The sequence below is a fragment of the Poecilia mexicana genome, unplaced genomic scaffold (genome assembly GCF_051168715.1).
Source record: "Poecilia mexicana isolate PSO_F unplaced genomic scaffold, ASM5116871v1 scaffold_6, whole genome shotgun sequence".
NCBI classification, from domain to species: domain Eukaryota; kingdom Metazoa; phylum Chordata; class Actinopteri; order Cyprinodontiformes; family Poeciliidae; genus Poecilia; species Poecilia mexicana.
Window position 1 is genome coordinate 30,102,931 of NW_028263375.1, and position 26,950 is coordinate 30,129,880.

The following is a 26,950-nucleotide window of genomic DNA, read 5'->3' on the forward strand; positions in this document are numbered from 1 at the left end:
ATGAGTCTTAACGTATGGATTGTTTTCCACTTTTATTCTTGAACTGGAGGGGAGGGGGGAGGAGAGAGACATCGCAATTTAAGCATTTCATGAAAAAAATATTTACAAAGAGGATGCAGTCCTCACCAACACTGACAGAACATTAGTAAAAAAACAAAGACATGAGAGTTAAGTACCTCTGAACCTTAAAAACACTGCTCTGATATCCAAACTATCAGGATAAATATATTTATAATATTTATATTGTATTTACAGAATACCTCAAATGTACAGCCATGTATTCTATAAACAAATATAAATGACTTAGGCACACTTCAGTCGCAGACAATCATCGGAGGGGGATACAAGCGCCGTCCTCTCACTGTTTTAACAATGCCGACGTGAACTTTGGCCAGAAATAATATGTTCCATCTTGTGTCTTTACATCAGCCATAGTGTATACACTGGGACAAATGTTTAATATATGGACCTAAATGTAGACAGCCTTTTCATACAGCAGGGGGTATTGCTGCAAACAGCCCTGAACCCCAAAAAGACCGTCAGGACTCTGTGAGCTCTGCAGCTTCACTAAGAGGGGCCAAAACTGAGGGGGGTCAGAGTTTAGGGGTGAATTCAAGCAAATAAGTTGGACAAGAATAATCTCTCTTCCAAAACCATTTGTTTTTAGGCTTACAGTCACATAAGGTTCAGAGACAACAAACAACAGAGCAGCTACCTTATATCTACAAAGAATATACATTGCAGTAACAATGTACAACAATGACGATGGCTGACTAAACGCACGCAGAAGGGTGGAGGAGAGAAATGGCCGGGCGGGGCTAACTATCACAGTCAGTCTACAAGTCCGACTCGGGCATATCTGGCATGTCCGCCATCAGGTAACCGATCCCGTAGCGGCCGTTGGGAGCCGTGTCCACCTCGGTGCCACCGCCACCGCTCTGCTTGCGGTAGATGCTTTTCCCGGGCATCGGCGAGGGCGCCTCGCTGGGGGTCTTGCCATGGATCAGGCTGGCGTCGTCGTCGTCCTCCGGCCGGGGGCTCTCCTTGATGACACGGCCCTTCTTGTAGGAGACAGTGGAGAGGCCGCTGGTGTTATCGTCGATGATGTTGAAGTAGCGCAGGCAGAAGACCACGGGTACAGGCATCATGGCCATCACCACCAGAGAGATGCAAACTGCGATGCCCCAGGGAGGGAAGTGGAGCGTCTTCTCTATGGCCTGAAGGGGGCAGAGGGGAGAGATGTGATCAGGTGACGATACAACCACAGACATCAAGGTGTTTTATTGGGATTCTATGGGATTAGAGCAACACGAAATAGCAAAAAGGGAGACTTGGAGCTCATGAGACTGTGTATTTGAACTGGGTTTGTAGTGTAATGCTGCAAAATCAGTGCTTGATCAAGATTAAATTTCAAAGTCTTGTTTGAGCAAAAACATCATCAATGAAACAATCAGCATTCTGAGATTGAAAAGTTTGTTTCATTCCTTTAGTGCCTAGTGGATCAAATTAGCATCACACCTATATTCTTAGCAATTAAACATCGGACTGACAGCAAAACAGCAAATATATTTTTTTGTACAACTGAACATAAATTGAGGGATTCCGAGGATAAAACTTTGGTTTCAATTTCAATTTGCTCTGCACAGCCTCCTGAACACAGAGGGAACCAACTAGTACTGCTAGAAAACCTGCTAGAGAAGACTTGCTTTAAATACAAGCATATTTGTTTGTTTGGATGGTATAGTCAAAGACCAGACTTGAATCCAACTGAGAATCTGTTCAAGGACTTAAAAATGGATGTATACAGCGTGAGTGAGACGGAGCTTATTTTCCAAAAGGAACTAAACATAAAAACAACAATTTTAAGATTTTTATTTGCAAAAAAATGAATGGAAATTCTGCTAAACTGCACTACTTGGTATTGTTTCATGACACATTGAAGTTTGTGGCTGTGTTGCGACTAAAAAGCGTGTGAATAGTTTTGCAAGAAACTCATAAAAAAAAAGTTTTCTTCGATAAACTGAAGACTATGTTTAGAACTTTGACTCGTTTAGTCTTTGTTGCACTTGGTTCTAAAATCACACAGGTGCTTTGGTGTTTTTACAGCAGACCAAACATCCTGTTTATTGTTCTCGACTGAAACGCCGCTCAAACACGTTTGTTTCCAAGAAGAAGTTTTGTGTTTTTTGTACTTTTGCGCTACCGTCCGGCTTCCCTCTGATCCCCCTTTAATCTGCTTTCATTTGGCTCCAGGGTCACAGAGCGGGACGGGTTGACGAGGGGGTGGGGGGTGGACGGGGACGTCGAAGCCGGAGGCCTCCACTTACCTCTTCCTGTATCCAGGCGCTGTAGCTGGGAGGCGTCATGGTCAGCTGGATGAAGCTGGCGCAGAGCAGGAGCAGCAGCAGGATGGGCGTGATGTACTTCCACATGTAGTAGTAGAAGCGGTACGGAGTGAAGCCCAGCATGTCCCTCAGGTCTTCAAAGAATCTGGGGAGAGGCAGGAGGAGCGTTTTGTTGTTTCGCCAAAATCACAGCATTTCTTGGAAATCGAGTGCAAAGAATGGGGCCGAGGTTTGTTTGTGTCGCCTGCTGCTTACTTGTCGATCCCGTAGAACCAAGCGATGGCCACGTTCTCCAGCACCACCACGATGAGCAGAGGCAGCGTGGCGGAGTAGTCGTCGAACATGGTCACAAAGTAGTTCCCTGAGCGCTGAACGAACAGGAGGCCGATGGAGAAGGCCAACACGCAGCATCCCACTGCAACACAGAGAGGCGGGGACTCAGCAGGCTGTGTCAAACTAAAGGCCCGGGGGCCAAATCTGGCCCGCCGTAGCTTTTAACGTGGCCCTCCGAACTCCAAATTATGCCAATAAGTCCCTCCAGTTTTCCAACAAATCCACAGAACTCACTCAAATTCACACAAAATCAACAGATTGCCACATTTCTTTCTGATTTTTAACTCTAATCTTTTTTTTTAAATTGGGCAAGAACAACAAACATTAGCACAAATATATTAATAATTACTTACAAATATTTCTAAATTAGTGCCACAAAATGTGATTTTGATTACAAAAACCATTGCAAAATCCTGGACAGACTGATCAGTTTGATTTCATTTTACAAAACACCTGAAACAAACAAACAACAAATAACTGAAACCAACACCTATTTATTGATATTTTAACAGCTGAATTGGTTTTATCAATACATTCTGGAACAACTGGCCCTTTAAGAACATTCAAATTATTCACCAAACTTAAAAAACCCCATCAAGCCGGTTTTTGGCAATAAGTTAATTCTTTTTTTGGTGTCTGGAAAACGAGTCGCTTCAAAAACCTTCGGCAAAGTAAGGTCACTGCCTGTTACCTAGGAACTAAAGAGGAGCTCCAATACATTTGGTCAGGTAGTTTTACCACTGTATCTGCTTTACAATGGCTGATGGAAAAGACGAGTGTTTTGTTGTTCATCTACCATCCAGAAACCACTTGTTGCACTCTTAGTGATTGTGCTGGAGGCTCTACTTCTGCTTTTCAAAGATGTATAGTTGTATAATTGTGTATCAGTTTGCAGCCATTTTCACATGTGAGTGTAAATGTTGAGTTGGGGGGGCGTGGCCAGCAGCAGCACGTTTGAATTTAAAGTGACAAGACGCCCTAAAGCACCTCAAAGCAGACTAAAATCTCATTAAGAATGATTTTGTAGAAAATAAAACGTAATGACCATGTTTTGTATAGAACTATCCTAACTTGTTCAATGAGACATAATAGGTCACATTTAAAACTCAAAATATTCTTTGAGATTTAAGAGGTTTTGTCTTCAGCAGGTCCGTTTTACATTTCTGCATGAAATTTTGTTATTTGAAATTTGAAGCGACCTTCACTCTACTGTTGGATTCTAGGAGAGCAACATACTGATGTTTTTAGTTAAAGCAATGACAAACTCAACTGGGACAATCTGCCCTGCATCTCTCCTTCAGCTTTATTATATTGGCGTCTAAAAGCTATAACATTTCTCATGGCCGGTGGTAATATTTGTGGTCAAAGAGCTTGTTGCTAGGTGACCACTCCCTCTGACCTGTAAGGAACTCCTTGCGGACTTTGAACGTGTCGATCAGCGGGGTGAGGATGCCCTCGATGGTGCCGAACATGCTGCCGAGGCCCAGGTTGATCAGCATGAGGAAGAACATGACGGACCAGAAAGGCGAGGCTGGGAAGTGGGTCATGGCTTCTGTGAAGGCGATGAAGGCCAGGCCTGTGCCTTGGACAGCCTGGTGGAGGGAAGGAAAATTCAGTTATCAGAAGTATTTCATTTCTTCCTGAATCTGTTTCTAGGATGTTTGCAGATTGGATTTTCTGTTTGAGAGGAAAGCTCAGCTAACTGTTCAGAAGGCTATCAAAATGTCCCATTGAATTTTGATTTCAGACTAGAAAAGTTGTTGGTTCTAAATTCAATATAATACACATAAGACGTAGTGGTAGCCAGAGATTTTCTACACTGACTTCAAGACTTCAACTTTCATTTTTGAGCTTTCAGTGTTTTTTGTTTGTTTGTTTTTACCATTACTCTGAGGTTTTAAATGTACAATAACAGTTAACAGTTTGGTCAATTTTCCATTGACAACAAATGGAAAAATAGCCAATTGGCCAATTCTGGCGCATTTACAGCAATGCTAATTAATTTTCTTTCTATTGGGGAAATAAGTTAATAAATGTGAAAAAGAAAAAAATAAATAATTGTAAATGTGTTCTGATCCAAATGTTAAATTCTGTTGATAGAACTATTACTATGTGAATGGGAGTTTATGAGAGAAAAAGACAATTTAGCAAATAAATGGATGATAGAGAATGGTACAATCTAAATGATAATTTAATAACTGAAGGACCTTCATGTATTTTTAAACCTTATTTTAGGCAAAGAGTCATCAAACTGACAACTAGTTCAACTGGATATTTAAATGGAGAGAACTACTTTATCAGCTTGTGTTGCTAATATTAGCTAGCCTGGTCACTGAGGCTAGAAATGAGTGAATCATTCTTGTAAAATAATCAAGAAGCCTCCTGGTAGCCACAGAGTCATAACTTTATTTTAACAATTTACACATATTAAGAGGAAAAAACTCAAAATTTGTTGATTTTTTTTCTTCATGTACCTGGTTGAGCTCATCTTCGATGCTGCAGGACTCCAGCCCCAGTTTCGGGTACTCATCCTCCTTCACCCCCTTGATGATCTGAATCATCTGATGGTAGTCCTCAGCAGTGACCTGACTGACCTGCGTCAGGTTGATGTGGTGGGGAATGAGGCTCGGTTCAATGCTGCTCCCCAGCAGCGCCACAATCTTATTAGTGTTTCTAAAAGAAAATAGAAGATTGGGCATTAAAAAAACAACAAAAACGAATCATTCAGCCCTAACAGTCAAGATCCAGTCGTTGGGCATATTTTCACGGTTTTTAACTGATCTCAGTCTGCTGGCGGACTCTCACTTACAGAGCGACACATTTGCTGTTCATGATGTTGGCTTTGAAGCCCAGCACGGCGAACACCACCAGGGTGGCCAGCACGGAGGTGAAGAAGTTGATGAAGGACACCAGGACGGCGTCGAAGTGGCAGTTGTTGTCGCGCTTGTTGTAGCTGGAGAAGGCGATCACGCCGCCGAAGCCGAGGCCCAGCGCGAAGAAGACCTGCGTGGCCGCCTCCCGCCACACCTTGGCCTCCAGCATGATCTCCAGCTGAGGTCAGAGCAGATACGGTCGGCTGTTAATGCTTGCAAAACAAAACAAAGATTTATAGAAAGAGACGGCATTTATCATTTGAGAGGATCAGAAAGAATTTTTTTAAAAAAAGAAAAGAAAAACAAAGTGGATTTATTTTTTACTTTTAAGGAAATAAAATATAATTTTCTATCAAGGATTCAGTAGAGTGCTGTATCATTACAAGGATGTTTATATATATATATATATATATATATATATATATATATATATATATATATATCTCCATCCATTTTCTCTACACCCTTGTCCCTTAGTGGGGTCAGGAGGTGCTGGTGCCTCTCCAGCTAACGTTCCGGGTGAGAGGCGGGGTCACCCTGGACAGGTCGCCAGTCTGCCAAGGGGGAGACCATATAAGATTTTTTCCCCCTTCAAACTGCTCCTTTTCATTCAAAACTTTAGTTTATGTTAACATAATATGTTCATTTTAGACTGTAAAAGAACAAAATAAATATATAAATATTAGATCACATACATCAACAAAGAATACGAGGGAACTGATGTATTTAAAAATATTCTTTAAATGGTCTTGTTTTAAAGCTCCATAAACATCAGTGATATTAGCTTACAATAATTTGGTCAATATAACGTGATTTATGATTTTTTTTTTATTTATTAAAAGCCAATTTAATGGAAGCACATATAGCTAAGAATAAATGCAAAGATTTGTTTCTCTGTATTTTAAAGTGAAGCACCCAGAAGCTCCAATCTGGCAGTGACCTTTCCTCCTGTAAAGGACAAACAATACAATGATCTTTTCCAGAACATCTACCATCCCACCCTGTCAGACGACAGCTGTAAACCTTCTCCATAACATTTCATATTTTTCCATACATGCCCCCCTCGGCCCGTTAAGCTCGGAGCAGGACGCGCTAAGCGGCTGTGATGTCCGCTGGTTCTTGGAGAGGTCGGGTGACGAGACGCAGCAGACACAAAAGACAGACGTGCTCTGCTGAAAATCACCGTCTCGGGCTGGCTGGTTACATAAGGACCTTGTAGCTGTTGTTTCCATGGTGACATGATTCTGTGGCCTGCCGTGCTATTGGCTGCTTTCTCCCAAGGAGCCAGCCTATCACGTGAAGATGTACTCTGAGCTCATGCAGGGAAACTACCAGGGAGTAAAGTGAAGGAAGTGTAAAATAAAAAAATAAAAAATAAAAATACCGAAGAGTGTGAGCGAATATTGGCCAACTGAATGGTATGAATGGTATTAATAGAGGGAATATTTCTAAATCTGTGTAGAATAAGGGAGCGAGCAGCTGTGACTCTGTTCCTGAACGGAGGAATGTGACTTCAGCCAGGCTCTACCTTGGGTGTGAACATGTGTCGAATCCCGTCGATGGAGCCCTTCAGCAGCAGGGCCCGAACCAGGAAGCAGATCAGGACGACATAGGGAAACAAGGAGCTGAAGTACATCACCTGCAACGAGGAGAGAAGTCCTGTTTAGTCCTTCTCAGAAAAAAAAGATGTCAGAATAAATGAGAGTCTTTGAAAAAACTCTAAAAATAAACTTTCTTCCTGACTGTCACAATCACTCGACGGGCAAAGCTTCTTTACCTTCATGCAAATTGAGAGATTATTAAAGACTCCAGTTTGCAACATAAAGATGAGACGTGTGCTGAGTCTGTGGTTTGGTTCTTTGCAACTGTGTGTTAAAATACCTCCATATTGCTCATCTGTTTCCTGAAGCGTGGCCTGGTCGCCATCATCATGTGACTTCATCTGGTAGTCTACACTAATATTATGAGCCCCACATATGATGGTGAGTCATTTAAGCTTCATGTCATAATGGAGTTGTTTCAGACTTTTATTTTAAGGAAGGACATAGATTACTATTAAGCTGCCCTGTGTTTACACAGTTGCTAAGAATGGGTGCCTCACTGGAACCAAGTTGTAAACATTATCTACTTGTTTAAAACTTTATGTGGCAAATTACTTCAAAACATTTCAATGTTTTCAGAGTTTATAATAATACATGAAATGAGCAAATTAACAAACTGTAAGCCATGAGATGATAATACCCTGCCTGGCTAACTGTTAGCCACTAATGCTAAAACTAGCATCTACTTTGCAGGCTTTTTTTCTTTTTGTAGAAAGAAATGGAGATTATAAAGCTCGTATCACACTGTTTCTCACCTTAGCATGTGTGCTAACATACCAAACGTTAGCATGCGTACTAACGTTTGATATATTAGCATGTATCAAATGTTACATGCTAACATTTGATACATGCTAACGTTTTATATGTTAACATGTCAAACGTTAGCATGACATGCCAACATGGCCTAAACATGAAGAAATGAAAAGAGTTTTATGGCGGTCAGACCTGTCAGGTCTATAAAACGTCTGTTTTGAACAGACTGTTGAAGCGCTGCCTTTCGGAATAGTGCATGTGTGTTGGGATTGTTGAGAAAATAAATTTAAAATAAGCTAGTTTTAAAACTTAACATGTCTTGATTCAAATGGCCTAATTGTGGTTTTGAAATTAGTAATGTATTCTGGCCTATTGACCTTTATTTTACTTGTAGTTCCAGCAGATGGTTTGCTAGGATCGTTTGAACTGCCTTTTGTCTGTGGGAAAACAATACAGGAGAAGTTCCAGCTTTTCACACTCATCTGTGAAAGGCCGTAAACACGGCAGGGGTTTCTGGCTTGAGAGAGGGTCAGAGATAGCTCCTGGTTGGATGAGCAAAGATACGCCTTATTTGAATAAATTAAAGATAAGAATACGCCTTAACTATAAAACTTTCTACACAGAAGTAACAAATCAGATTTGCTCTTGCAACTCTCCAAAGATGTCTTTGCTTTTCTTCTTCTTACCATTTATGTCAGGTAAATGAATGTATGTCTCCGTTGTTCTGCAGTTTCTTGTGTAAGTTTATGCATTGTCTTATATTGGATTAAACTCTGTAATTCTGTGACGTCAACACACGTTGTTGTTTTCCTTGTGGCCTGCCGAGAGGACCTGGGATCCAGAGGAAGAGAGAGCCAAACTTTTTTCCAAAGTTAACTTATTTAGAAATTTCTTCCTTAACAGGATCAAGAGTGTGGAAGCCATACTTCTACAGTCTCTTTTAAAATTTTATTTGACTTTTTTTTGTAAATTATTGATCTTCTTATGTTCTGGTCATGATTCACTAAGGCAGAGGTTCCCAAACTGTGTGGCGCGGCCCCTAAGGGGGGGCGCCGTGTCATTGCAGGGGGGGCGCGGGAAGCTGTCTGGATGAAAAACAAAACAAAACATGAACACTGTATGCGCTGGGTTTTTACCTTAAAATGGCCAACTCTCTGTTATTCCTATGTCAATTTGATACAGTAGAGGCTTCCACACTTCCCATATTTGTGTCCTCTGTCACTTTTATCAGCAGTTAAAACTGTTTAATCCGTTGTTAACATGTTGTAACCTGTTTTTCCGAGCCACCTTTAAACGCAACATGAGCGCTACGACGCTCGCGCTGGGTTTCCACCTGTGAAGGAGACCTGGTGCTGCTGTGCGGAGCTACGTAGGTTTGTGTTAGAATCACGGCAGCAAACCAGCAAAACGCAAAGAACTTTTCACAGTTTTTCCCTCCAAACTAACCGACTGAGTTGAGTAAAGCTGTTGGATGCAGGTAATGTTAGCTAAAAGATGACTAGCTAATATCAATACAGAACCTTAAGCTTAACAAGTACCTTGTAGGCTACCGATGTTGGTGTCTGTAGCTACGTACATTCATTTTGCCCCCCAAAAAGCCCCCCCCCCCCCCACACACACACACACACACCCCACACGCGTCGTTTCAACCAGACAGCCATTTGTAATCTATAGGGGGGGCGCAGAAGAAAATGTTTGGGAACCACTGCTCTAAGGACTCCTCAACATCTTCAGGTACAGAATACCTGAATTAGTCAGAAAATTATACTTACTTTTAGTTTCAAGGATGACGCATGGCAGGTGAGTGAATCGTTGATAGATTAAGTGAGATTAAGATTGGGTTGTTCCGGTAATTTGAATCACAGTTTTGTTTATTCTGTAACAGCGTCGTAAGTATCCAGTATTTTTTTTCCCATATGTATGCCAACCTGATTTTTGTGCTGATCAAACTGTGTACTGTAAAGTAACAAAAGAATAGCAGGAAAGGCAGATAATGTAGTGAATATATCATTTTGTCTCTTGGGCTGGATGTAGGATCATTGAGGAAGTTGGCAATAGCTTCTTTTGTTTTTGTAATTGAGAGATTTGCATCCAAATTTTTCTGCAGTCTGTGTAATTTTCTTTTGTGGCTCTTGGCCACGACTAGTTGTTGACCCAGATGCAAAACCCATCATTAACCAACGGGCTTGTTTGATAAGACAAGGTGAGCTTCAAAGACGGAGAGCGGGATAAAAGACCTGAGTCATCCGCCCAAGACACGGTGACACATGGATTTACAGGATGGGCTGTGAGGGCGCGGCTGCAGACTCTCTGAGGTGGTTTGGGGTTGAGTCATAGGCATGGTTAGGTGAATCAGAAACATTATGTCTGCTGCTTGGTGGTCCATATGTAATTCTGAAGGAGGCTGTGCCATGTCTCACATGAGTTCTCTTTAGGTATGGCGCAAAGTTCTACTGACCTTTTTCAGTTCTTTGGGTAAGGCTAATGATAATGCATGCTTTCTTACTCAAGATTATTCAAAGCAACACAAAAGCAAAATCGGTTTCAAAATAAAATCTGAACCAACATGAAGTCAAAAGTCCAATTTGAGAAATTTCTTTGTTTTCTTCACTTTTTCCCAGCTGCTGTTCTCATCAGGACTTGTCTTTGGACAAGCACTCTGGGATTCAGGGCTGTGTTTTTGTCTCAAACCTTGATCGGACTCGTCCTAAAGCCAAACAGTTTTAGGCTTCAGATCCTCGACTTTGTATTTTGTAAAGAAGAGACCTGTACTCTTCAGAATTACAAGCAGCTGCATCCTGCAAAAAGGTCAAGTTTTGGGAAATCCCACTGTTATCTTCACACACAGGTGCAAACGCAACGATTTTCCACGGTGATGTGTAAACATTTTCATTACACACTGTGGAAGTGTGTGATTCTTTAAAGTCTAATGTGTCTAATAATCTGTCCTAATCCATAAAGTTACAGATTATGTTCTCCAGTACATCACATTGTAGACAAAATCCACCATCACCACCACAAGGCCATTTATTTTTTTCCAAACCCCTGGCAATTAAACCAAGCCAAAAAGGCGCGCATTGCCATGGTAACCAAATGGTCTGATCCCTTTTCACGCCCACACTCACACATACACACACACACGATACAGAAACACTGTTTTTGGCTCAGAAATTCTTTGGGCAAGGCTTTTGTGTAAGCTGGGTAAGTGTGAGCATTTCTATTTCTATTCTTTTGTAGCACAGGGAGCAGAATCGTTTGTAAGATAACCGGATCAGGAAAACTCTCTGGAAGAAAACGCCTTGCACAGTGGTGTGGATATGTTTTGGTTTGGAAAAACAGATTTTTAAAATACATTCAAAAAGTTTGTGTCTGTTTAAAAACAGGTGTAGTAGACTGGATATTCAGAGGTTATTCCAGTAAAAAACAAACAAAACAAAATAGCTGTTTTGTTGGTTTTCGTCCACATCTGTTTGGTTTGTCCCCAACTCTGCTTCCGTTAAATTTCCAATATAAGCTCCTAGAAGTGGTATAATTGAAAAAAGTTGAATTGTGTCAAGAATATTCCACAGCAGTATAAACTTGTAGGCAAACAGCTAATCTACCTCGTTTGCTTTTGTCGGTTCTCTTCAAATTTCCATCCGGTCGTGTGGGTAGAAACCCGGGCAGAGAGACGTTGGACTAGGGGATATGATCTTTGTCCATTATGATCGATGAAAGAGATGATTTGAACTTCCTCCATCTCTCTCAGAATTATTACAGGATCATGAGTTGGAATCACAAAGACGGTGTAAACACAGTTCTTGTCTTTTCAAGAACAGATGAAAAAATATCCACTTCATAAAATATCCAGAGTAGATTTGTTCAGATTTATTATTATTCTACTGTCCCGTATCCTTATGTGAATCGATATATTTCCACTTTGCCTACACCTGGAACTCCACCACTAAGGGGTATTTCTATTTTCTTTTGTATTATAATGTAGCTGACTGTTTTTTTTATTGCTTTCCAAAGTGGAATTTTTTTAAAACCAGATGGAACCAGAGACCACGAGGACTTTATATTTCTGATGGCAATGAAAGTTTCAGCCACTCCACTTCTGAAGAGGCTGACTACAGGTCGGGAGATTCGAGGAACGGGTTATGTCCAGATGGAAAGTAGGAAATCTGGTTTAGCTTTTAGCAGTGTGTCCTCTGTCTCTGGTGTGTTGCATCCTGTCCAGTTCACTTTGGGAAGTCTAACTTCCGCCTACATACCTCTCTGACAGAGCTTTCAGAGATGCTTCGCAGCTTTGCATACGTTATCTTTTGACACTGTCTTCTGTGGAAGTCAAGCGGGGTGCTGTGGTGGTGCAGGGGTTAAGCAAAACCTACATAAAAAGGCCTCAGTTTGGCAGCTGCAGGTTCAATTCCCAGCTTGGTGACCTTTGCTGCATGTCTTCCCCTTCTCTCATTACCCACTTTACTGTCAATTCACTATCAAATAAAGGCCACTAGAGCCAATAAATCCTTCAACAAAAAAAAAAAAACCCCTACAAGCAACATTCAAAAAGATCACCAAGGTCAGTCAGACAACCTGCTTAAAACCTTCAACCAGAACATCGTCTTTTAAAGACCAAGACATTAAGTGAAGTGTGTTCATTTCAGCCGCACACTCTTGCGGTTCAAAGTTAATCAACATCCCGCATCAAAATGTATCCATAAAAGATTAAAGCCAGAAGCACAGGCCTGACTTTGAACTCAGAGGAACACGGTTAATGCTGGTCATATGACTGGAGAAACTTTGCAACAATTAAGATCACGATGTACGGAGGAGGAGATGACGAGCAGGGAGAGCAACCTTTAGCTGGTGGGGCTAATCCCTCCGGATGCTTTGTTATACTAAGCTGAAGCAAGAAGTCCTTTAAAGATCATAAGCAGTTTAAGAAACATTTCATGAGAAAGATTTATGAAGTCACATCTAATCGGTCACTTTAGACCCTTTAGATTCCGCTAAAGTGAGCTAATTATACCGGGGAAGACTGACAATGCAAAAGAAGACTTTTTGTATTAGCACTTTCAGATTAAGAAGTTAACTGAGCCAAATTAGCAGGATTGTAGGGCAGCTGTAGTAACCAATTTTCTCTGCTCTACTAGGTTGCTCTTGGAAACCATTCTCACATAATTTCCTCTACTTCTCAGAAAAAGGTGTCACTAAATGTCTATATTTAACTTGGAAGTAATAGTAGGGCTCCACACCTTCCCTGAAGACTGGATTCCCTTGATCATGGCGAGGCACACCATGGACCAGGCGGCCAGCAGGCACACTGTCATCTTCCAGTTGAGTCCTCCGCCCTCAGAGATGCTGTTGGAAATGTCCAGGGCCTCACGGTACCAGTAATAGGTGGTGGCCGAGCTCTTCTCACACTCTGGCACCACATCTGTGGTTCAAACCAAACAACAGTCAGGTTCAGAGAACGGCAAGAGTCATTTCTGCACCAAGAGACGTGCAAGGAAAAAACCCCAGCAAGATGCACGGATGGTCAGTCACACAAGTTGGTTTGTTAGTTATTGATATAGACGTGTGAACTACGTATTGTAATTATGGTCTAGTTCCTCTGTTTAACTCTTTACAAGTGATGCCTCAATTTACCTTGTAAATACAGCAACATTCACAATAAGAACCCTAACCACATATGAACACTTCTGATAGCATAAAGCTAATTAAAGCAGCTAACAGCATCGTCAGATGTCTCAATGCTGGTGCATTGTGTGTTCAGGCTGTAATTTATCCCTGAACGATGTTATTCAATACATTCTGAGTACGTTGGTAACAGAGTGATGAATGATAATAATAGTAATATTGATGTTGAGGTTAAATTGATAACTTTAATGAATTAGAGAACAAAACAAAATCCTGATACCAAATTTTCAATCAAGCAAAAATGAAACTGAAGTTAAAATCGATTGTTTTTTTGTGAGGCAAATTAGCTTGAAACATTAATATCAACTGTGTCAGACAAAAACTGACAAAATTGTACAAACTCATTTGAATATTTTACTTTTTAAATAAAGTAAAATATTTACTTTATAAACATAAATATGTTTTCATTCTTTCAGAGCAACGCTTGTAGAAAATCATAACACTATGATCATAATATTGTAATATAAAACATTTTCATCATATTCCCCAACACTGTGGAGCCAAACAGAAGATATTCCAGAAAGATATTTAGTTTAACTAAAGATATTTAGTTAAACATTAGTTATCTAGTTTATCATTAGTTACCCTGTCCCCCCTGCCCAATGTTACATGCTGCTGGTGTCTTACATGTACTGGTCTTGTTCTTGACAAGTGGACATTCATGCCATGGCAGCGGCTGCTGGAAGGACTGGGAGAAGTAGAACAGACTCCAGCTGATGATGACATTGTAGTAGAGAGCCACAAAGAAGCACACCTGCAAGCAAACAAATAAATGAGGCATAATCTGCTTACCGGTATCAAGCTTAACCAACGTTTCAAAGCCACTAAAACCTTCTGTCATGTTATTTGAGACTTGGTTGTTTGTAAATATTTCAGCTTATGAAACATAAGTAACACTGTAGAAACAAAGGGAGCGCCGCCCATCACCCTGATTAATGCAACATGTCTTCTAACTGAAAAAGATGTAAATGGTAAAATGTATAATGTGCATCATAAATTATACTAAATCTGTGGGTTTTTTTTAAATCCGTGCATCAAAATAAATACATTTTAAGAATTAAATATATAAAATACAACTGGCATAGTAATTTATTTTAACAGCAGAAGTATCTCTTTTCCTGTTTTTAAAAAGTGAAATAATGTATTATTATACAATTTTCTTTTAAGTGTTAAGAGTTAATTTTATTACCTAAAATGAATGATTGTACGTTGGCCTTTAAATCCAAAATGTATTATTTTCTCAAAAAGACTTGCAGATTTCTTGTAAAGTATAAGCCTCCTTCTGTTCTGATTCAAAGACTAAATAACTGAAATAAACTGATTTTTTTGTATGAATCAATTTCTTGTGTAAAAATGTTTTTAAGAAAAACATTTAGCACTGCTACGTAACACTTTGACCTTTAATGCTTGACGCTACTTGACATATCACAGAGGCATTGCATCAGAAAGATTAATGTTTTTTTTTAGGGGTCAGCTTTCACTTTGTGAGTGCGGAACAGAAAACTTCCCGGCGTCTGACTCACCACGCAGCTGGCAAAGCCGATGCCCCCCAGCCGAGGGCTGATGTAGTTCCACACGCCGATGCTGCCCCTGCGGATACGCTGGCCTACGGCGAGCTCCAGGAAGAACAGCGGGATGCCAATCAGGACGAGCAGGATCAGATAGGGCACCAGGTACGCTCCTGCCAATCAAAACAGAGCGCATAACGTGCTTGATGAAGCAAAACGCAAGGGCAGGAAGCCGTTACATCAGATAACCGTGACATCAGGAGGTTTCATTTCCTCGAAGCAACAATGCACATGGGACGACTGACACACGGTGCTCTTTCTAAACATCTGGGGGGTTTTCATCTCCCTTGTGATGTGTGGTGCAGCCAAACTATTCTGGAAGCTATAAAAGACGCCGAAGTCTTAAATTAGCCTGGACTACAACTGCATTATAAGTTTACGAGTTGAGGCTGATTTACTAACATCAGAGCAGGCCTTAATGGTGTGGTAAAGAAAGATAAAAAGAGTCACATCTGTAAAGGCAGAGCTCTTGCAGGTGTAGATTGGAAACCACAACTTTAAAGGGATTTAGAGAGTCAGCGAGCTTTTAGATCAGATATTGTCTCTTTTCCTCTCAAATCAGGGGAAACTAGATAATGTAGTGAGGTTCCTTCCCTTTAACCTTGTTAAGGTCGTTGTGCTTGTAGGAGACCAAGTGAAAAAGCATCTACTTGAGAGTTCCAAAGCCAAAACACAACCGACCAGAGAAACGGAAAGAATCATCTGACATTTACCAAAAAAACATCTACATAAGCACCAAGTCTTTTGGGAAAATATTCTACGGATGGATAAAACCAAATGAGCCAAATGTCCATTGGCAGTTTTTGATTTGGGCCGTACATCTTAATGCCAAAAGTGGCATTAAGATTTTACACAATTTTATGGATGATGGAAATGCAGCTACTTACAGCCAAACAAAGTGGTAGTGTGATGGTTTGTGGTGGATTTACCTCTTTGGGTCCTGGACAAATTGCCATAGTTTAGAATGTAAAAACAAATTCTGCTCTATTGCACAAAATCCCAAAGGACTATATCCAAATTAGTTTGATGATTTGAAACATTTAGAGACACCATTTTCTACGGAGCAAATACTTTTTCTCAGCATTGTATACTGTAGTTGTCTATCAAACATTCTGTTGGGTTAAGCTTGTTCTAGTCTGACTGACCCCTCAAAGTGTTAAAAGTCACATATTCACACAGCGATTTGCAGATAGAATCAGATTGGATTTCAGGGGACTGCAGGTTGGGGGTCTGGAACCAAACTCAGCGTCTCTCCTGCTGAGCCACAGCCGCCCCGTCATGTCTTGTAGACAAACCACAACAACAGATGTGAACCCTGGTGGGTTGGTGGTATTATGTCTGTTTCAACAGATCTTATTGTTCCATATGGCCGGGCGTTTATTGAAAATTGTTTCCTGAGTTCCGCTGTCCCACCCAGATTTGACCTGGGTGGGAGTGGCAATACAAAGGAAAATCAGCATGAGCGTCCCTTCTATGTGTTGTTGTTAGGATGTGCTATGTACGACCTGCTTTTAATATCAAAACGGCTAATTCTGGTTTGCTCACATACAACTGATTCTTGGAGGGGAAACTCTGTCTGGTTTCTATTGTTCTCGAAAAAGAAACTCAACAGCTTCCAACAAAATCAACGGTATGTACGGTTGTGTTTTGTTTTGATCGTAATTTTCTACTTCATTCCTGGAATAAACCACCAGTCCTTTTGAATTCTTTTATAGTTCTTGAGCCTCAAAGCAAAATTTTAATGTGTTCTCTTTTAAAATTGAATCATGTGTTGTAAATAAACAATAAATGTGAACAATACTTTCTTGGCTAAAAAGTATTAAACAGCTAGGAAAAGATATAACATGTATCTACTCTTAAAGTTCCAAATGTCTCTCCTATCTTAGCTTTTAGCAAGCTAGCTTGCATACATGCCGTAGGCACAATATGTAAGAACATGATTAAATGGATACAAAAAAATTACAAATACTTCATAAATCATATCCATCCAACAATATTCTTTGCTAAACTTTATTAAAGAACTAATAAAAGATATATATCTACTCTTAAAGTTTCAACTGTTGCTCCTTCTTAGCTTTTAGCAAGCTAGCTTGGATATGGTTAGACTGTAAATAGAAAGCAATACCATGCAGTTTTTTTCTCAGTATACCCTCAACCTTTGAACCAAGTGTTAACCCTCCAATTCCCCCTGCAATGGGAGGGAGGCAGAGGTAAGGAAGCTCTCTTAACACATTGTTAACAACTCACTAAGGTCCTGAGTGAAATAGGAGTAGAAGGACACTCACAGGGACCTGCTCCAAGCCCCAGATCTGCCATTTTAATCAAATTATAGATGAACACAGCAGAGTTCAAGGAGTTGTTTAAAGCAGGCCTGAAAACATGACAGAGAAGCAGAGGCATAAAGATGCACCGAACCTGAACTAAAAACATTTCGCAAACTGTCCAGGATGTACCCTGCCTCCGGCCCAATGACCGCTGGAATCCCAGAATTATTATTGATTACATTGAGGTTTTATAGATGGAATAAGTGGTATATTAAGCTTTTCAGTAGACTAATGCTCTGTCCTGTTTGATCAAAGTGATGTCTTGCTGTTGGTGCATTTGTTACCAAAACAAACCTTATTGGATTTTGCATTCCATCAGTGTGTAGTTCTGAAAAAATTACATCACCAAACAAAATATTCAGCTCCTCATGCTGATGAGGAGCTGAATAAGTCTAATTTGGTCTATTATGGGGAAAAAACGTGATGAGGCTGCCTACAAACAATAAAATTAAACTTGCTTTAGTCAAACTATATATATATATATAAGTGACCCAAATCACCATTTTTAAAAAGAATAAAATACCTTTTTTTATTAAAAAAATAAATAAATAAATTCCGTTCTTATTTTTTTATATTGAAATTTTCTGCATCGTTAAACCCAATAGTAAATTTCTATATGTTCAAATGTGTGAGAAGTTTTTCTTTTTTTCATATGACTATGTATAGAGTGTAACAGGAATCTTATTCGACTATATTAGTAACTGTTGTTCTCTTGGTGTGGAAAGCTCACCGACAACTCATCATTTCTCAACAATAACACACCCAGATTGAGAGTCGGTCTCCTCCCAGACGAACCCGTCCGTCTCAGTTGCATTTAATCTGCTTTCATCAAGCAGGTGACAGCTTTATATAATCTCTGGGTGGGAAGCACCTGCAGCTCGTTCCCACCTTTCTAGGACACATACATGTAGGGTATTATCACCAGAGCATCCTCAGAACGCCTAACGTGTTCCTGATACCACCGTGTTCCCGTGTGGTTACTGTTAGACAAACACGACTGATTTCCAAACGAGTTCACAGACAGGTTATTACGGCATGTTGGTTCTCAGGAGGTCATGTGACACTTATTAGTCAAAAAGTAAGCAGGCTGTCTTGTCAGGACAGACTAGTGGTTAATAATATGGACTTAGCTGGTATATCTTGAAAAGATATAGTAGATATGCTATAGTACACTTCCTCAGTCAGAGATTAATTTTAATACCGAACAAGATTGTGCAGCACTGATTGTAAACACAGAGCAAGAATGGTGTTATTACAAAAGAGATGCATGATCTTTTCATGGGTTTGGAGTTAGAATACATTTAATAAAGCAAAAACAAAAGTGTACCTCTCACAGAAGGCTAGCACACAGGAATAAAAACACAAGCTGCGATGAGGTGAACATGTTTGTTCTTGGTTTATTTCTCTTAAGCTCCAGCAGAGTCTGACAGCCTTTTGCGCTCTTTGTAGTTTGTGGGAACGTTTTGTACATCTGGTGTGAAAACCAGACTGAAAAAAGGCTGTTGATGACTTGCGCCTATTTAAATGCCTTAGAAAATTTGGACACAACAGTTTATTCAACAGAGTTGACAGATCTCGCAGAAACTACTGATGTAGTGATCAGCGGCGACAATAAAGTTTTAAGATAAAGCAACTTATTGCCTTATTGGGTTTTTTCCCCCCACAAATAAAGTCGCCAATTGATATATTTCAGATTAGCTTCAAGTGACTATTTAGGGCCAAACATGTTGTTTTAAGATATGACAGATTGTCATCAGACTAATGTTTCGATAGCAATAATACTGTTCTGAGTTCAAACTAAGACTGTCGGAATACGTAATAAATCAATTAATCGCATCATAAATGAAAACAAACTCGACCGTTTCCATTTGCATGTTTGTTTTTCTTGTGTCTCTATGTCTTTGTACCAAAGACCAGATGTCAAAAAAGCTTCAGTCTGGTGCATTGGTTTCCACTATTCCCTTTTTCAAAGGGCAAATTGTCTACAGAGACTTCAGTATTTGCTGTTTTGTTTATTTATTTAGGATATTTAAAAAGTCTTCCAGTTCCAGTGTTAAATGTTTGTTACAAATTAAATTTTGTTGATCTTTGAGAGTTTGCATTATTGTGCCATTACCATTTTGTTACTTGAAAATAGTCAATGTTGTTGTTTACTGCAATAACTTCTGGGAAAATTTATTGTCCATCAAAATGTGCAATTGTGACAGGCCTAACAATAACAGGTTTTGTCTTTTAAATGAGATTGAGTAAAAACACAAACTGATCATCTGATGAAAATTGATACTTTCAGCTGCTTCCATTCACTACTGCTGTTTTACAAAACCGCTGCCCGATCATAAAAATCAACATATTTGCGAGCAACAAGCTAGAAAACCAACAAGACAGTGTCATGTTTGAACCTTTTGCATTAGCCATCCTGTAAACAGGCAATAATCACAGACTTACCACTGGTCCCAAATAACACCTTTAAGAGTCTAATTTAGCTAAGCTGTTGTCTGACTTACATTATACTTACTCATCATTATATTTCCCAGCTGGATTTTTGTGGAGACATGTGGCTTCAGTTCAACACCATTATTTTCTAATCAAAGATGATTTTCCAACTGAGAACCTTCTACTTCTAAAGCCACATATGCTTGATGTGTGCATGAAGTCAGCTGAAGTAACATGTAAGTTGGACTTTGGCCTTTTCAAAGCAACCGCAAACATTTCATGTCACACACATTTGCTGATGATGTATGTAACAAGCCTCTTGTAAATGAGACAATGAGTCTCAAGAGATTTTCCTGTATAAGCAAAAGGACTGATGAAAATAATAAAATAATACTTTTATTTTGGTAAATCTCAGACAGGGAGGCATGCAAGGACGATAGAGAAGATGCAAAGAATTAGGAACATTTTATCTAGGGTTTGTGCAGGTTTCACCTAATTTAGGACTTTTTAAGACTTTTTTTCCAGACCATTCTGACTAGTGCTTGACTGTGTCTAAAATCCACAAAGCTTCATGTCCACCAAATGCTGCTCTGCTAGATTAGTGCTAACGTGATATCAGTGGTGACCATTTCTTGAGAGCTTTAGTTCCACCACATCAAAACTGTGACATTCTGGAGTCTGTTTGTGGCTTTTGACAACAGATTTGTGCTTTTCACACTCTACAGCCTTATCCCACGTAGTGCCAAGTATATATATTTTTAATTTGCACTTACCCATTATAGGTGCAATTCGCTTGCTGGCTTGCTAGCAAAGGCATATTAGCAACTAGTTAGCTATAGCCTCAACCGCCTCGAGTCATAAAACACAACATACGACTGCACGCAATTCAAACTTTTGCCTGACAGAAAAGTAATGAAAAAGAAAATAAAACACTACATATAATATACAACATTAAATAGTCCTGCCATGCAAATAGCTTGCTAGCTATCTAGCAAGGGTATATAGCAGCTAGTTAGCAATCGATTCAACTGGCTTGAGTCACAAAACGTCATAGATGTTTGCACGCGAGAATGTAAAAGATTAAATTAAAGATAAAAAAATAAATAAATAAGACCCGTGAACATGTTTAACGACAAATTACTTTTTTTTTTAAGTCAAGACATTTTATGGCCTTAATTTTAGATACATGAATTTAAGACTTTTTAAGGATACACAGCCAGACACCCTGTTATCTAATGCAAGGTTTACATGTGTAGAAGTGGGTAGTGAGCCTGAGTCATCATTAAAGCATAGCTAAGGGACAGATAAATGTGTGAAGGAACGGTGCACAATCAGGGGCCATAACACAGTCAACGTGTAATATAATAAACTTATTTTCAAATATTTTCCAGCTGTGAACAAATATTACCTCTCAGTTGTTAAGTTTATAATGTGTTTCTATTATTGCTGTTCAGTCTGAGTGGGAGGAAGCTATAACTGCCCACAGTAAAACTGTAAACGAGGCCTGCTGAGAGTAACTCACCGCCTCCGTTCTTCTGGCACAGGTAGGGGAACCGCCACACGTTGCCCAGGCCTACAGAGAAGCCAACCTGGGCCAGGATGTACTGAAGCTTGCTGTTCCAGGCCGGGCGCTCCTCCTCCTCGCTGTCCGAGGCCCCTTCCTCCACATCGCACTCCTTGCCTTCGCCTTCGGGGCTGTGGACAATCAGCGAGCTCTTCTTGAAGGAATCATCGCAGGCGTCCTCATTGGAAAGCAGGTCCCTGACAGACTCCGTGACATCGTCGTCAAGCTCTCTCTTGACGGCCTTGCTGTTTTTGGGCATTTGATAAAGCAAACACGGGCAGGGAGGGTGGAACGTCTTTTTTGTTTCTTTTTTTAAAGTCTTGGCGGGTGGATTTTAACGGCGGTGCCTGCAGCCGGTGAGAGTCACCTTGTGAAGAACTCTGAGTTCAAGGGGAGGGTGGGCGTCCAACGACCCAGAGGGATTCAAAAAGTCTGTGAAGGTTGAGTGGTTAGTAAGTGCTTTATTTCTTCATTATCACCAAATGTCTGTGGAGCAGAAAAAAAACACTCAGTATGAACAGTATATATAACAGTGAAAATACAGCACTCATTCCTTTGACGTCTATACTTCTACCATTGGTTGGTTGTCTGGCACAAATCTCCAAGCCTGATTTGGATTCCTCGTCAGACTCAAATCGTAATATCTAATTAAAGGAATTCTTGGTCAGGTTGTTCAAGAACAATGCAAGATCCACCAAGTCAAGTCTATCATACATAAGCCTGGTAAAAACCAGCCCCTTGTTTTACACTTTATTGCATAACGAAGGTCAGGTACTGACAAACGATTGGTTGCTAATCTTTGACTTTGACATAATTAGCATTCCAGCTCGACAGTGAAGAAAGCCACACTATGAAGTTTACCAAAGGTTTGGTGCACTGTAAATAATCATTCAATATCAACGCCATCAATAAAATGTCTTAAACATTCTTCTTGCTCGACCTTTAATTACTCAACATTTGGATGTGTTGGTAGAGCTGTTGCCTTGCAGCAAGAAGGTTTTGGGTTCGATTCCCGGCCCCAGTCTACATGGAGTTTGCATGTTCTCCCTGTGCATGGTGGGTTTTCTCCAGGTACTCCGGTTTCCTCCCACAGTTCAAAAACATGACTGTCAGATTAATTGGCCTCTCCAAATTGTCCCTAGGTGTGAGTGTGTGTGTGCATGGTTGTTTGTCCTGTGTGTCTCTGTGTTGCCCTGCGACAGACTGGCGACCTGTCCAAGGTGTACCCCGCCTCTCGCCTGGAACGTTAGCTGGAGATAGGCACCAGCACCCCTCCCGACCCCGCTAAAGGACAAGGGTGTAAAGAAAATGGATGGATGGATGGATGGATGGATGGATGGATGTGCAACATCCATCCATCTTCCTCCGCTCCCATTGCCAAACTAGAACCATAGGCAAGTTACCATCCTAGAAGAAGTGAAGAAAATCCGTGTTCGCTGAGTGGCCCGGTTGAAATTCTACCAAAGAAATTGAGGTAAATGGGTGAAGTCCCAGACAGGACACTGAAGAGAGATGAGAATCAAGCAGAATTATGTTTGAAGGCAATGGCCAGGCTAATCATACATTACAAGAATGTTTGGAGGAGTCAAGGTGAAACTTTTCAACCTAGAAGCGCTAAACTATCTGCGCAGCGAAGCGCTAAACTATCTGCGCAGCGAAGCGCTAAACTATCTGCGCAGCGAGAGTGGATGACAAAATGAACTAAGTTCTTCAACTTAATTCAAATTAACATCTGGAGAGTTTAAAAAATAAAACTGGCTGTTCCAATAAACACACATCAAAACTGTTTTTAGAATGGATAAAGCAAGCTAACATTAAGCACCTGGATAACCTCTGAGCTCTGACCTCAACTGTATTGAAAATTTTGTTTATGTTTTAAAATCCAGGTAAATGTCAACAAAGCAACCAATTTAATTGAGGCCCACTATTTCTGATGAGAAGAATTTGTAAAAGTTTCCAGTTAAAATTATATCAGAAGCATGCTGGTGGCTACAAGAAAGTAGCCAAGTAGTAGCCGGTGGCTGCAACTTGCTGTGGGACATCTAGATAAGTATTTGATTCCATGTGAATTTTTGATCATGTATGTAGAATTTTTACCCAGTGTGCATTAGAAAAAAACAAACAATTTCAGATTTCATCATAAGATCACTAAAGACAAAGTGCTTAAGGAAAAAGAGTGCTAACTATCTCTCTTATTAAGCTAATGCTGCATGTCTGTTAAAGTAGCTGACTGCACATATGCAAACAGCCTGACTAATAACTAAGCTAAATAGCAATTTGTTATACTTATGCTACTCAATAGAAATCAAAATGGCTATCAGATATGATATTGCCCAGTAGGCATGTGAAAGCACAACTTAAATTAATTTTATAATTCTCAAGCCTATGTATCAAAACCTTAATGCAATAGAAAACATTACTTGAAGTGTAATAAACAGTATTAATTTAGCAGTAGAAATAATTGTAGCTTTTCTGTTCATATAAAAATAAATTAGGTCATGTTGTGTGTTACAAAAATCTATTTTTTAAAATGAAGATGATCATAACTGAAGCATTAATCTAAGGCAGTGAGATATAAAAGATGCAGCCTTATGCCCTCACATGGGAATCACATGGCTGGCATGGGCATCAATGAATGGGGATCATGTTATTCTTTTCGTCACTGTTCTGAGAAACTCAAGGCCTGGGAGCGAATCCGACTGGGACAGGTGGACTTCTCACGTTTTCAGTCTCCTGAATATTTGAGGAGGCGAAGCTGCATCCAAACCCAAAACTATTTTAAGACAGATGATGAAGAAAACCCCTTCAATGTTCTTATTTACTCCGATTTTTTCTCTCCACTTTTCCCATTTCTCCGAACGACCGTAATTTACGACCATTGCAGACTAAGAGAGCCTTCCAGGGTGTGGACAACCCCGGCCATGCAGCCATCCACGCGCGGGCAAGGTGCGCAGCCTCCCTGTCTGCTCCAGTCCAGCTAGCGAAAATGCCGCCACTTCTGCTCATAAATATACACGTCCGTTTATTTCCACCCGTTTCAAGCTTCTTCTAAATAAAATGTCATGGGGGGTTCTCCTGAGGAGAGCACGCTTCCCGCCTATCTACCGCAGGATTAAATCCCGATTAGATTAGCGCTTTCAGATTAGCTGTTGAATGAGGAGCAAAAAGGAGCCGGTGATCTAAAGCAGCCAAAAAATGGGAGCGGAGATGATTTATTAAATAACAGAACCAGGATGTTAAAACGCTAGCTAAGCAAACAAATAGGGTTTAAGGTAAGAATTCAACACACGAAGAAGAAAAAATTTAATAAAAACGCCCAATTTCTTCCTTATTTTTAACCTAACAGCAAAGAAATGCGGCCAGAAAAAGACATTTTTTTTAAATTAATAGTAATATAAATATAAGACATCGTGATGCCATATTTTTTTTCCACTCCGGCACAATTTGTTCCGAATTGGCATAAATTAGAGCTGCGCGCGCTTCTTGACATCCATGTGAGATATTTCATCATTCCCCGGCCTTCAGCTCCATCCTGCTGCACTTGGTACCTCTCAGCCTCACACACACACACACACACACACACACACACACACACACACACACACACACACACACACACACACACACACACCCTCATCCTCAGATGCCTTTGTCCTCAACAACCTCCCTCCTACACGCTGGAGAAGCTATTTAGAGATGTCTCATCTCACCTGAGCGTAACAGCAGAATTTTCCCGACAGGATACGTTTCAAGGGATGAAGTTGTGAGAAGACATGCACGGGGAAGACATCATCACTCACTTCGGTCCGACCGGTTTATGTGGGTTCATCCGACTTCAGCGCTCTATTTCTCTATAGCTCGCCGCCCCAAGTGGTGGCATCATGTCGAGGGGATCTCCGCCCTTTCACCCCCGAACAACGAAGCTAACCCACCCTCCATTCTTAATTCCTTTATTTTTATCTACTATATGTTCGTGGTTTATTTCACAACACACGCCATTTTCACAAGTTTCCTCTTTAAATTTTAAGAAAACGAGCAGCTTCTTCATCCGGTACCCCCCCGTTCTGCGAGGTGAATTGGTTCAACCCACGAGAATACCCTACTACTTGGAAGTGGGCTGGCTCACGACATGCAATGTGCCTCTGTTTATAAACGCTTTATCCTCCACAGTGGCTGCGGATTCCGTTGGATATTCTGGGGATTATCTTTAGGTGTTGATTAGAATTTATATGAATGAAAGACTGTAGTTCGGGGTTCATTCAGAACGGGGTGAAAATCGTGTTGTTCTCTATGTTTAATTTTGCTCATTGTCGGAATTCAATCCGTCATCCACGAGTTCAACCTCCCAGGGTGTCGCGATAAAAACAATTACATAAAGCCCTGACAAATGGACTCCATTTCATATGAAATGATGCGTTTAAATCAGACATAATAACACAGACATGCACTAAAGTACCAGGAAGCTTAAAGTGCACTCTTTTTATGAATCAATATAATTTTAAGATCAAATAATATATTTGACAACCCCAAAAAATGGATTTTGAAGGACATTACATGCTAAAAATAAAAAAATATATATATTATACAACATACCAGTTTTTATCTGGTATGTTGAAATTCTATGCTTTGGTGGAATACTAAAATTTGTTAGAATTTAACAGTTTAGCAGATAATGGAAAGGGTTATATGTTTTGGTGATTAAATGTTTTCATAATAAATTATGGAAAACAACAGAAATAATTTTTTATGTTCTATACACCATTTTTCTTTTTGTAGCTGAAACGGATGAACAGGCATTTAAATTAGATTTAACATTCTTTGTCTTTGAAAATAATAAAACAAAACCGGTGGGCAAAGTTAAACAAACAAAAACAAGGCCTCAGTTTTGTTTCGAGACAGGAATCTAAAGCTTTCTACTTCTTTTCCAGCTCAAATGTTTTTTTGTTTTTTTTATCATGAAACAAATACAGACGGACAAAACCACATCAAATAAATACATTTCGAAAATTCTCTTGAGATTAGACAAGGCAAAATTATATTAAATAAAACCTATTATGTTTTTATGACCATTGTACACAGGTTACAGAGTCGGTTCAAAGTGTTTTGGGGGCCCTAACCAAACTGTCATGTTGGGCCCCAAGGTGAAATTTCAAATTAAAGCAAACTAAATTGACAAATATTATTTCCATTTATTTATTTTATGGCAGAAGATAACTTTGTTGTGAAAAAGATTTGCCTTCACCAACTGTTTCATACAGTTTTGCTTTTAGCGCAGAAATCTAATTTCCAAAATTCACATTGTGTGATTTACCTTTTCTTTTGTCACTTGTATCGTGAGAACAATGTTGATAATTATTCATTTATTTTTTTGACCTGAAGTTAGCCAGGTTAGTTGACTGAAAACTAATTATTATTAACAATGCCGACATTGTCCAGAGGTGGCAGTACCAAACTCTTCTGAGTGTATGAATTTAAAC

The 26,950-nt window shown here is 40.0% G+C and overlaps 1 protein-coding gene across 1 annotated transcript; it reads right to left on the reverse strand.

Annotated features, from left to right (window-relative positions):
- Nucleotides 1–15: 15 nt before the first annotated feature.
- On the reverse strand, nt 16–25,345 carry slc6a15 (solute carrier family 6 member 15). The gene is made up of 12 exons (XM_015008620.2): nt 25,184–25,345; nt 21,432–21,959; nt 15,108–15,265; nt 14,212–14,338; nt 13,140–13,321; nt 7,080–7,190; nt 5,488–5,729; nt 5,153–5,351; nt 4,078–4,270; nt 2,601–2,760; nt 2,328–2,490; nt 16–1,217 (listed from the first exon to the last, which is right to left on the reverse strand). The coding sequence occupies exons 2-12, from the start codon at nt 21,730–21,732 to the stop codon at nt 837–839; spliced, it is 2,217 nt and encodes a 738-aa protein (XP_014864106.2). The 5' UTR covers nt 21,733–21,959; nt 25,184–25,345; the 3' UTR covers nt 16–836.
- Between the last annotated feature and the right edge of the window lie 1,605 nt (nt 25,346–26,950).